General features: G+C 48.4%; 1 protein-coding gene across 1 annotated transcript; it reads right to left on the bottom strand.

Annotated features, from left to right (window-relative positions):
* Nucleotides 1-1135: 1135 nt before the first annotated feature.
* On the bottom strand, nucleotides 1136-2113 carry LOC136996068 (olfactory receptor 5B21-like). Its single transcript, XM_067317063.1, has one exon. The coding sequence runs from the start codon at nucleotides 2111-2113 to the stop codon at nucleotides 1136-1138; it is 978 nt and encodes a 325-aa protein (XP_067173164.1).
* Nucleotides 2114-13085: the final 10972 nt, after the last annotated feature.

Here is a 13085-nt window from a genome sequence, read left to right on the forward strand (position 1 = left end):
GTACACATGGGCCCTGAGATGGGAATGTCCCATTTTGGCCTGTCAGGGTAGAGAGTGGGCACCAATGGCGGGGAAAGTGATGGACAACCTGGAGCGGTGGACTACGTGCCTACAAAGTACTTTCAGGATTTTCTTGGGTCAAAAGCTGACTCTGCTGGCCTGATTGCAGTGGGATAGAAAGGCATTTTCTGCTGATGAGCTCCCAGGGACAGGTGTTATCACCATGGACACCTACACAACTCCTCCGAGGGCCACCCCAGGTACTGAAAGAGGAGTTGAAAATAGTGCTTTACACATTAGCAGGCGTGGATATTTTTGGCTACCCTTTCATCTCACCAAAGGCTTTCTGTTGACCCAGGAGCCTTCTCCACCGGAGATGACCCCCAGAGTCCCTGGAGAGACCACAGACAAAAAAGAGGTGCTCTGAAGGGACACTGCACGTGCCCATTGCACTCAACATGGGCTGCATCACAGACAGGCGGGCACTGAAGTCCCTGCCTGCAAGAGTGAGTGCTGTTGCCCATGCTTGATGCCCATGCTTGTCGCCATGCTTTCAGATGCCCTGAGGTCTCCCTACAGTATCCACTTGCAGCAGCAGTCCTAGCAGGTCTCTTCAACACGTTCCCTCGCTATCTGCCAGGAACCCACAGATGTCTGGGAGACTTGAGGCCATCTCAAATGACAGGAGACATGTTTGGGCAACTCTGCCAGTATGTGCATTTCCGTTGGATAGAAGAGTAACGAGGACTAAGGGCTGAGACTCCAACCTCTGCCCTGGAACTGGCAGTCAGGGAAATACTGCCCGTCCCAATCTCCTTCCCTGTTCCTCTCACATTTCACCTCAGATGAATTCCTTGTCACCACAGGACTAGAAAATGACAACATTGCAATATTTCCCATGTACAGCAACACCACTTTATTAGCTGTAAAGGAAGCACCAAGAATGGTTCGTTGTTTCCATTCTCCTCTAAATCATACATTTAATTGCTGAAGGAAATCTATACTCTTTTCTCTTCTGTTTTCCACCCATATTCTCAGTGCCGTCTTCTTCTCAAGGGATATGTACTGTGCACCACACATTTCCCATGTAGACTTGTATAAACCAACAGTGTTTTGTATGCAATAGAGCACAAAGCTATGAGCTCTGGGTGCAAGCCAGAGCTTTCCTGAACACCTTTCCCAGGGCCTCCCTGACCTCCCGGTTCCGCAGGCTGTAGATGAGGGGATTAACCAGGGGCGTGAGGACGGTGTAGAAAAAGGAGAACACTTTGTTGAGCTGCCTAAGTTTGGGGGTTCTGGGTAGTGTATAGACAATGATGAGGGTGCCATAGAAAATGCAGACAACTGTAAGGTGAGAGGAGCAGGTGGAGAAGGCCTTCTGCCTGCCCACATTGGACGAGATCCTCAGGATGGCAGCTATGATGCACATGTAGGAGGCCAGAGTGAACAGGAAGGGGATGACTACATCCAGGATAGATATGATGAAAGTTAGCAGTGTGACCACCCTGGTGTCATTGCAGGAGAGCTCCAGCAGTGGGGTAAGATCACATAAGAAGTGGTCCATTGCCTGGAGACCGCAGAATTTCAGCTGGGGTAAGAAAGAAGAGAATGTTGTAGCGATAAGGAATCCCACTAGCCAAGACGCTGCTGCCAGCTGTAGAGAGACCTTCCAGGTCATGAGGCTGGCATAAAGCAGGGGCTGGCAGATGGCCAAGTACCGATCATAGGACATGACTGCCAGCAGGTAACACTCGGTAACTACAAAAGAGGCAAAAAAATAGAATTGTACAATACAGCCCTGAGCAGAGATGGTGCTGTCCCCAGTCAGGAAGCTGGCCAGCAGCCGGGGCAGGATGGTGGAGCTGTAGCAGGTCTCCAAGGAGGAGAGATTGCTGAGGAAGAAGTACATGGGGGTGTGCAGATGCCGATCTGCCACCACCAGCGCAACGATGAGGATGTTCCCAACTACAGTCAACAAGTAGATGATGAGCGAGAGGAGGAAGAGTGGTGTCTGGAGTGAGGGGACATTCCCCATTCCCAGCAGGAGAAATTCCGTAGGAGATGTGCAATTGTCCCATTCCCCTTTCTCCAAGTTGCACCTTGGATCCCTCATTTTTCTTTTGCCAGCAAGACAACCTACAAGAAAGAACATTTGTTTTATTCTTTCTTTCTTGTATAAAAGAATTGTGCAGGAAGCTTCTGTCAGAGAAAACATGGACTCTGGCACTTCTCTGACAGCATCTGTGTTCCCTTTAGGGCCTCCATGACTAGTGAAAGAGTAGTATATGGCTTTTCCAGAGAGTTAAACAGTACATCTTAAAGCAAAGGGCCTCCTAGGAGAACCACAGAGGTGAGCTGCCCCACAGAGGTGCTCATTTCCTTCTTGGAGTGGAGGTATAGTAGAGAAAGCATTCACTCAGACTGTGACAGTGTCTCTCTTACACCTGAAGTTATTCCAAATAGCAACCACAATCCCGACCAGGCAAGAAAATCCCTTTACGTGAGCACATCATGCCAGATGCCCTTTCTCCTCAAAGGAGGAGAATGGGCCCTGCGCCAAACGGCTGATCTCAGCTGTTTGAAACGCTTCTTTTGGAAGGGCGAGGCCGTGTGCTTCCTTTGACAGTGCGTGGGTCAGGAGTTGACATCCATGGCACTGTGCAGCAGGACTGCCTGAGAGGACTCCCAGAGAGCCTCCACACGAGCTTCAGAGAGGAAAGTGAGAAAGACCTGAGAGAAGACGGACACCTGAGCTAATCAGCCAATATGAGGAAGAGAGATTTTGAGCAGGGAGGGAAGAGGACAGGGAAGATCATTCACTTTGTGTAGTTCCCTCCCCAGGATGGTTTCCGAAGGCTTTGGGGCTGCCTCATGGCACAGCCCAGCAGTAGGACCTCAGCACTGCCAGCTGTGCTCACAAGGCTCTGGGCTGGCTCAGGAGCAGCAAAAGCACAAATAACTCCACGCTGACTGGCAAGCTCCCCAGGACTCTGCTGAGCTAACAAGGGCATCAGAAGAAATGTGTGGAGGAAAGAGGGAGCTGGAGGAGAAGACACCCCCAGGAAGGGATATGCTCATCACCTTTTTCAATCATAGATGCCACCATGCAAAGCCTCAGCAGCTAGAAAGCAACAGACCTGACTCAGAAGACACAGCACAAACCTGTAGTCCTCAGAATGAGGTGATGACCTCTGTGCTGATCGTGCCTGGTAACGATGATCAAGGTTGGGGTGTCACGCTCTGCCTCTTCCCCACCATGTCCTTCTCTTCCCTGAGCTCTCTGCAAACCACCACCCAGGGCTCAGGCATCTGCCCTTGCTGTCTTCTTCCAGCAGCACCTGTGGTGCATGTCCAACAACACCTGAATGTCCCCTGCCTTCTGGAGTGTCCTGAGGGCTAAAGCACTAACGAGTCTCTGAGGGCTCCTGCTGCAGCTGGTCTCTCCCTAGGGACTGCAGAGTGAGCAGTGCAGAACTGGCTCTCAAAGGAGACTGAAACTTCTGAGCTGCTGGAAACTTTGTAAACTCTTCCTGGCATACAGCTTTCCCCATAACTCTGGTCACTCAGACTCTGGGACATGCTGCTTTGAAAAGGAAACTGAGGCAGAGAAATCATCAGGCCTCCTCCAAAGTCATGATGCAAAGTCAGGAGAGATCCCACAAATGGGATTCCCCTCACCTCCCTGCAGACGACTCTCTCTTCCCTGATTCTCTCAGGTTTAAAGAATCCTGCTTGCTTGAGCTGGTCCCTCCAGCCTCCTGCGATGGTCAGGGGGGAGGAAGAGGTCAAGCACCCGGTATTTCCTCCCAGCCATGGAGACTTGCCCTGGGCATAGGGTGAGTCCCCCTCAGGTGCCAGGCTCTGTACCTTGAGGGGAGAGGGCCCCCCAACATCTCCCAGAAGCACAGGGGCCTCACGTGTCAGGGGCTGAAGGGAGCAGAGCTACTGATATTTCCTCCTGGTTCCTGTCCACCTCTTACCTTGGAGGTTCCCAGGAGCCTCCTTTGCTCCTGGTGTTGCAGCAATAGTTGCCACCGGACATGATTCCTCTCAGCCCTGTTGGACTTGCCTGTGATGAGATGCAGTCTCCTCGCCATCTGCCCTGACTGGAGAGGCAGGAGCGGCTGTCCCCATAGACACAGAAGTTTGTGCGACAGCTGCCTGCGCATCCGGAAGGCCTTCTACTGAATTGGCTCCAGTTGGTCACTGTCTTGCCTTTATTTGGGACCCAACACTGGATGTGGCATCTGTATGTGATCTAACGATCACTAAGTAACGGAGGGTGATCACTTCCCTCAATCTCCTGGCCATGCCCTGGAAGCTGCTGCCTTCCTCGCTGTCAGGCCACACTGCTGGCTGACATTCACTTGGCCGTGCACCACGACCCCCAGGGCCTTTTCCGCAGAGCTCCTCCTGGCCAGGCTGTTGTCAGGCCTTCATGGCCCTGACCAGCCTCACCACGAGCCTCCACACACATGTCCAAGAAACCCCATCTAAGCTCAGGCCTGGGCCTTCAGTCCAGTCTGGAGCTACGTTGCAGGTGGGCTTGCCTGCAGCTGTATTGCAGGTATGCCTGTTCCTGCCCATGGACCCTGTTGATCTGGACTCTGAAGCATAGCCTAACTTTCTAGCTCTACCTTAGACCTACCTCATCGCTATGGACCTGCCTTGCAATTAGGGGGCTTTGTATGACCCTGGTTACTGTCAGTGGACCTGATCCTGATTTGCCAAGATGTGATCCCGGCTTGACCTCGGAGCTGTCTTGACACCAAGAACTTTCCTGGTGATCTGGAGTCTTGGCTGAACCTGGCTACCATCTCCAGGTCTGCCCTGCTCTCCTCACTGGGCTACGGTGGGGCTTGACCCTGGCTGGTGAGACCCTTGCCTTTTTGGCCTTGTCATCATGTTTGGCTCCCGGCTCCTTGTCCCTTTGGGAGCAGCCGGCCCTTGCTGCTGCCTGAAATCTGCCCACAGCCTGTATTGTTGCAAGGGGTTCTTACTTCCTGGGGGCAAGATTTGGCATTGATCTTTGCTGAATGTCATATGATTGCATGCTGCCTGTTCCTCCAGATTTTCAAGGTCCCTCTGGATGGCTGCCCCATGCTTGGGCACATTGACTGGTACCACTCTACTTTGGTCTCCTCTGCAGACCTCCTCCAGGTGAGTGTGTCACGGGGGGTTATTATTATTATTATTATTATTATTATTATTATTATCTCTGGGTTTATTGCAAAGAGATTTATTGAAGATGGAGATACAGTGTAGTCACAGCGAGCGAATCTTACTGCACATTTGTTAGTGCCCAAGTCTCGGTTTCTTACCACTTCAACGGTTTCCTGACAGAGGTTCTCTTAACTCCCGGAGAGTAACTTTGAGAGGCGTCCCAACTCAAGGGGAGATTCTCCACCGTGCAGCCCGCTGCCGTGCAGGAGAGCTCAACGGGCTCTAGGCTGCAGCGCTATTTATGGGCATGGATTTTGACTCATGGTCATACAATATTTGGTGTGGAGACGTACCTTTTTTTGCTGATCTCGTGCTGTGTTGGGGAAAAGATGCCTTTTTGCTGACCTCGTGCCGTGTTGGGGAAAATATCCCCCCTTTTTGCTGATCTCATGCCCATTTCTGGCCTCACCAGTTGCAACCAGTATAGCCTACTTCCTCCTGCTCAGCCCTGGGCACTGTCAGTTCTTTGTGGTCAGCTGGGGCCTGACATAAGGGCAGGGAGGGAGTAGTTGTGCTCCACTACACTTTTGCCCTGAGATGGGAGGAGGGTAGTTGCGCTCCGCCACAGGTCCTTGTACACAGCCTTGGCTGTTGTAAGAGTGAGGGGTGGGAGAGGAGAGGGTAAAGAAAAGTTTGTCAGGGAGGGAGGTTTATTTCAATACACGGAAGAAGTAAGCATGAAGATGAAACTCGATACTAGAGAACCAATAAAGTACGTTGTTATTGCCGACCAAATTGAAGGACTCAGCCTCCTCTTCCTCCACCAAAAAGATCCACAAAAGATTAATGGGCACTGATTCAATCCATGCTATTCCTTAAGTGATTCAGGACCAAGGAAATGTGTTGTCTATCCTTTTAGGTAAAAGATCTGCATGGATTTGTGGAGCCCTCTTTGCCTTTCAGGCTTCCAGGATTGTTAAAACAGTAGTGAATTATGTAGTGAGAACAAAAGTGAGAAAGGGTTTGTTAAAGCAGCATAAGAGAAAACTTGAACCAATGTCTGCATTTGTTTCTCTCTAGGCCACAAAGCTTATGTTAATCTTTTGATATTTCAGTGTGGAAGTCATTCAAACCCACAGCTGAAAAGTGAGGTTACGTTGTCCCAGTTATTTTTCTCCATTGCTCTTACTGTGCTGGCCAGGAAATCTTCTGACCTGCTGAACTCAGTTATGTCTCCAGGACCTTTGGCTTGAGCCAGCAAAGGTGCTGCAGTGCTGTGGTGGCAAAAAGAAACGCTGCCCACAACTGCGTTTCATAACACGACAGTGAGATCACGAGAGAGTTTATTTGCAGTCTGGGTTAGAAGGCAGCACACAAGGAAAGATGAAACCATTGGAATGACTGAAATAACAAAAATAAATATCGTATACATACTTGTAATAATGCTGGAACTTTGCCTATCCAATTTGCAGTTATTTATATGCAGCTCCTGTGTTTCGATGCCCATGTTAAGTTTTTGCCTAAAAATGCTGTTCTGCTCCTTCTTCCCCTCCCACCTTCTTTGCTAACCGTTGACCAATTTCAGCTGAACATGGCAAATGTAGAGATCTCCATGTTTCTGAACTCTAGACATTATGAAAATGAGTGTTGGGGTGATGAAGGTATCTGGACAGGTGGGTGCTGAGGGAGAAAGTTGTAATTCTCCCCCATATTGTCTACCTGACCCCTTGCCCTGCCTGCATTTGGCTGGCCAATGCCCATGTGATGTGCTATGAGAACCATCACTTGCCCAGCCAGCATGGTGGGGACCAGCAGCCAGGGGGGCGAGAGGGGGTAGGGGGGAAAGAAAAGATAAAATCATTAATATCTTTGTCTTCCTTGGTGCCTTTATTTCTGAACACCTTGTTTTCTGATTATTGTTCTGGAAATGCCGATTGTCACCCAGCATGGTACAGGCCATGGCTCTAAACAGCGGGAGAGCCAGGCTACAGGCAAAGGTCTCCCCTGGAGCGTGCAGGAATAGGTGCTCTGGAGAAGTTGGCAGCTCCTACGCTGGACCTGTCCACTCTGTTTGCTAGCACCACCTCCCCTGAAGAAAGATGCACACCGGCACCTTTTCACTTCTTTAATTGCATAGGATTCATTGATTCAAGTGTGTGTGTGGAGGGGGACCAGAACTGCCTGAGTGTTGCTCATCTGATCAGACACACAGAGAAATGCATCCTGGGAAAGGATGCTTGGAACTCCTGGTAAGCAGGTGGCCTGGTTTTAATGTGCTTCCTGTTCTTTCTGCCTGAAAATCCACATTTCTTTTACATTGAATGATATCTAATGAAGATGTTGTGCATGACCATCGTTTTCATTCCAAATTGAACAGTCAAGAGGTTGCTGGCAGCTCAGGGAGCTGGAAGACGCTGCTCATAAACCTCTCTCCATAGCAAGAGCTCCTGCTGGTCTCATTCAGACAGTGGTTTTCATCTCCTCGTTAAGACTCTGTAGCTCCCAGGAGATGGTTTTGCATCAGCCTGACTGCAGCTCATGCCCTTCTCCTAGCCTCCTTTTTTGTAATGCAGCTTTTTTTTTTTCTCTCTGGTGGAAAGAAATGTGTTTCTTTTCTTTCATTGTACTTAAGAGGAACAGTTATGGTACACCTGTTGATTCGTATAAACACTTCCTTTAGTTGCGTACATTCACCAAATTTAAACAATGACGCAATCTGCAATGTCCCATTGTAGGCACTAAAAGAATTTTAGCACTTCTGAGTTCTTCAGGAGAGACTGTCAGGGAAGATAAGGAGTGTCCAAGAACGTTCCTGCTACTTGCCTATCAGGTGCTTGGGCAGAAGTGACTGCACAATACATTTCACAGCCATGTTCCTGCTGTAGGTCCATAAGCTTCTCATACTGGAATGACATCACAGCCGCTTTGCTGACCCTGTGCCTGCCAGTGGCCTATCATTTCTTCGGGCATCAGTGACCTCACAACCTCACTGCTGCTTCAGGACCTGATATACGAAAAGTGGGACATGGCTGTGATGCTGAGAGTGAGCTCGCGTCCTTCTCTATAGATTGTATGCTGTCAGCAGGCCCTTGCTTGCTGTCGGTTCATGTGAAGTCACCTCTGTCTGCTGCTGGTAGGCCAGAAGCAGGTTTACGGCTTGAGTGTAGGCTGTGAGGTCACTTCTGCCTGAGTCCCGGACAGGCCAGCAGCAGGAAAGGCATCAGCAAAGCAGCTGTGAGGTCACTTCAGTCTGAGCAGCTGAGCAGCAGCACCAGGGCTGTGAAATGGCTGGTGAGGCCACTTCTGCCTCTGGAGATGACAGGCCAGAAAGGCGCTGGCCTTGCAGGGCTGTTCCCTGCTGGGCTGGGGCTCTCCAGGGAGGCCTGAGCCGTCCCCAGGCTGTGCTGGGCAGGGGGGCTTGTGCCGGGTTCCTGCTGCTGTGGATCCAGCAGGGTGCCTGGAGTGCATGGAATAGACTCATCACCGAGTTCATGCAAGGAGGGATTTGGTTGGCTTGTTTGGGACTTTTTGGACACTGGAACAAAGAGTCTGCTGTTGCATTTAGAAAGAAACATCAGCTGGTAGAAATGAAGCGCACACAGCACAGAGCTACGAAACCACAGTTCCTGCAGTTGTGTGGGGAGTCTGTTGTTCTACACAAGTGCTCTGTCATGAAATATATATATATATAAGCAATACACACACACACACATATACACACACATATATTTGGCTATAAGTATATACATTCTAGATATCATTTAGATGTCTAGGAACTACAGAAGGCATTCCTGATCATCATCTTTTTTTTTTTTTTTTCCTTGGGAGAATAGGTGTTTTCACCACTGGAGAAAGACCTTTAGCCAAATCTGGGTATTCAGAAAAGCTTTGCAGAGACTTGTACAGTCTCCTGTGCTGTGTGGTAGGATGAAGACTTAAGAATATAGCGTGTTCCCATTAAATCACAAAATACAAATGAATATACTTCAGCTCTAATTTGGAAGCTGTACTAGTGCGAGTGAGGGATACGGACTATTCAGGGAAGTTAACAAATGTCTCTTGTCTTTCAGGTGGTATTAATCACATTTTAAAAGAGGATGCAATGTACAGTGATGAGGAATCACCTTCAGGGTTCTGAGGATTAATTGTCTCATGTCTCATCAAATGCCTACTAGACAAGAGGAAACATTCCTTAACTGCAACAGGTAAATGTCTGTGTCCCTTGGATTCAAACTGCTGGGTCTTTGTAAACAGCCTTGGCTGTTTTAAAAGTGAGGGGTGGGAGAATAAAGAGTAGAAAAAAGCTGGTCATGGAGGGAAGGTTAGATCAATACATGGAAGAAGTAAGCATGAAGCTGAAGCTCAGTACTGGAGTTCCAATAAAGTACCTTGTTATTACTGACCAAAAGGCAGGACCGAGCCTCCACCAGAAAGATCCACAGACTTTTAGTCATGTTGACTTAAAACACGGTATTCCCTAAGTGACTCAAAATCAAGGAAATATGTTGTCCATCCTTTTAGGTATAAATAAATAAATAAATAAATAAAATATGGGTGTGTGTAGCCAAACAGCTGGAGAGCCAGGCTACAGGCAAAGATCTCCCCTGGAGCCTTCAGGAATAGGTGCTCTGGAGAAGTTGGCAGCTCCTACCCTGGGCCTGTCCGCTCTGTTTGCTAGCACCACCTCCCCTGAAGAAAGATGCACTCTGGCACCTTTTCGCTTCTTTAATCGCATAGGATTCATTGACTCAAGTGAGGTAGGTGGAACTCATGGTAAGGAGGTGGCCTGGTTTTAATGTGCTTCCTATCATTTCTGCCTGAAAATCCACATTTCTTTTAGACTGAAGGACATCAAATGATGCTGTTGTGCATGACTGTTTTTTCCATTCCAAATTCAACAGGCAGGAGGTTGCTGTCAGCTCAGGGAGCTGGAAGACGCTCTTCATAAACTTTTCTCCATGGCAAGAGCTCCTGCTGACCTCAGTGGGATTCAGACTGTGGTTTTCGTCTCCTCATAAGACTCTGTAGCTCCCAGGAGGTGGTTCTGCATCAGCTTGACTGCATCTCATGCCCTTCTCCTAGCCTCCTTTCTTGTAACGCTGCTTTTTTTTTTTTTTTTTTTGCAGGAGGTGGGGGGAAGAAATGTGTTTCCTTTCTTTCATTGTACTTAAGAAGAACAGTTATTGTACACTTGTTGATTAGTGTAAACATTTCCTTTATTTGGGTACAGTTACCAAATATAAACAATGCTGCAGCCTGCAATGCCCCATTGGAGGCACTAAAAGCATTTCAGCACTTCTATTTGTACATCTGTGCCTTTTTCTTAAGGAGAAAGTTATATAGCATAAATAGACTTGGTGCTGATGTGTTCCTTTTTACTTTAGGGCAGGAAATGGATTCTGTTCTTTGACATCCCTGTATTACAGCATCTGGACCTTTAGTGGAAGCACTTGAGAGCTGTTAAAGTATGGACAGACATGTTACGTGGTTGGATGCTCATCTGCCACATAAGAGGATTATCTCCCTTTGGGTTATGTGATGGCTGCCTCTGTGGTCATCTACCAGCAATGTCTAGTCAGTGTCCACATCTACTGCTAGCACTTTCCTCCTGGGGACCAGAACTGCCTGAGTGTTGCTCATCTGATCAGACACACAGTGAAACGCATCCTGGGAAAGGATGCTTGCTGCTTTGGTCATGGGGCAGAGGCTTGTGTGCTTGTGTGCTTGAGGTACCACCTGCAGGCAATGGCCTTTGATCTTCCTGAGCAAGGAACCTGGTCGGAAGGAGCCTCTGGAAATGAGACAGCAGGCTGTGAGCTGGGGAGCTCTTCAGACAGGCGGAAGGTTGTCACCTCTTATAAAATGAACTTTGAAATTATGACTCATAACCAGGCTGCTTTGACAGTGCCTGCCCTCAGCTTTCCTGCCTGTGTCGTTCTGCTTGTGCTCCAGAGTGACTTGGACACCAGCATCAGGGAAGCCCAAAGGACAGCACCAACTATCATTTATATTCCACATGTCCATGTGCAGTGGGAGGCTCTTGGACTCTCATTGAAAGCTACATTTACTACACTGTTACAGAAGGGTCCAGCATAGGCACCAGTTTTGTAGCTTGCAACACCAGCTGGATGCCATGCAAATGTCCCCAAAGAGCTAATCCCCAAAGAACTTTCCTTTTTCAGTTTCCTACTCAGTTATGCATCCTTGAAGCACCTCAATGCTGTGTTTTCCCAAGCAAATGGATACCATCATCATGAGGGCACCCTACCTGAATCTTCTAGAATTTTCTGTGGCAGCAAACAGCACTGAAAACATTTGTGCAGAGTATTTTCTGAGTCAAGAGATTCACTCAGACCCAGCCTTTCCCCCCATTCCGACACACACAAGCTTTTTAGACAGATGTATAATTTTGCCTGGGAGAGTGAAATCTGGCGATTTCGAGACCGTTATTTGTATCCTGAACTGAATGTATGAAATGTTTTCAAAGTGCAGGCAATCAAGATCTGTTGACCAATAGCATGTCTCCTGACAGTCTGCCATTGCAAAGATGGGTGTCACAGTGTTCATAATAGGAATGGATTTAGCATTTCAATTCCTTAACTACAATATCAGTTCTTTCTTCATAAGGGCCAAATCTTTACAAATTAGGAATCTGAATTCCATCCTGTTTTTGGTAACTTTGGGAAGACAACTACACCAATTTCCATCAGCAGACTTCAGTAGGAGTACATCCTCCACTTGCTAGAATTCTGGGAGTTGGCATTAACAAGTTGCACTTCTGGTGATGATGTTTTCCTCAATACAGAAACACAAATCTTAACCGGATGTGTTTATCCCGCATCCTTTTCTACAGAGCTGCTGCCTGGCTGGGCACTGCCCGGCCTGTATCACTGCAGGGTGTTGGTCTGCCCCAGGGGCAGGCCCTGATGTTTGTTTAGTTTTGAATTTCACAAAGGTACTGGCCACCCATTCCTCCTGCCTACTGAGGTCCATCTGGATGGCAGCCCTTGAGCTTAGGACTGTTCTCCTGATTAAGTGCCATCTGCAAATGTGATGAGAGTTGTGTTCTCCAGGTCACTGATGAATGTGTTAGACAGGACAGGTCCCAGTAGGGAATCCTGTGTACTCCACCTGTCACTGGCTTCCAGGTAAAGCACCACTCATTCACAAAAGCCCTCTGAGCTCGATCATCCAACCAGCTTTTAACCCATCTGGTTGTCTGCCCAGCCTATCATAATGCCCTATTTGTATACAAGAATATTCTTGGAGATAGCGTCAAACTCCTTGTACAGATCTTTTATCACAGAAGGCAATCAGGTTGGTCAGGAATCATTTCTCTGCACTAAATCCATGCTGATGGTTCCCAGGCACCTTCTTCTTCAGGTGCCCAGAAATGTGATGCAAGACGATTCACTCCATGAAACACTCCTCACCAAAGTGAGGCTGAATGGCCTGCAGCTCCCTGGGTTGTCCTTGTGGCCTTTTCTGATGATGGGCACAACATACTGCTTCTCCTGGTCATTGGGGCCTCCCCTGATCTCCACAACCTTTCAAAGACGATAGAGACTGGCCTTGTTGTGAGAGCAGCCAACCCTCTCAGTGTCCTCAGGTGCAGCCCATCCGGTCCCAGAGACTTGTATGGGTTGAGTTCTTGCAAGTCATCCCTCACTCAGTAATCCCCCAACATTGGTTGTTTTTTTTCCCCCCTCTGGACTCCTGACTAGGCACAACAGCCTAGGAGACCTTCTTGGTGAAGACTGAAGCCAAGAAGGCCTTGACCTCCTCACACCTATCTGCATCTGCTGTTAATAACTTCCTTGCCTGATCCAGCAGTGAGCCAACATTTTCCTTTTTACTCTTTTATTGTAACTGAAGCTGTAGCAGCTCTTCTTCATGCTCTTGATGTTCCCTGCAATGGGCAA

Source organism: Apteryx mantelli, unplaced genomic scaffold (genome assembly GCF_036417845.1).
Source record: "Apteryx mantelli isolate bAptMan1 unplaced genomic scaffold, bAptMan1.hap1 HAP1_SCAFFOLD_20, whole genome shotgun sequence".
NCBI classification, from domain to species: Eukaryota; Metazoa; Chordata; class Aves; order Apterygiformes; family Apterygidae; genus Apteryx; species Apteryx mantelli.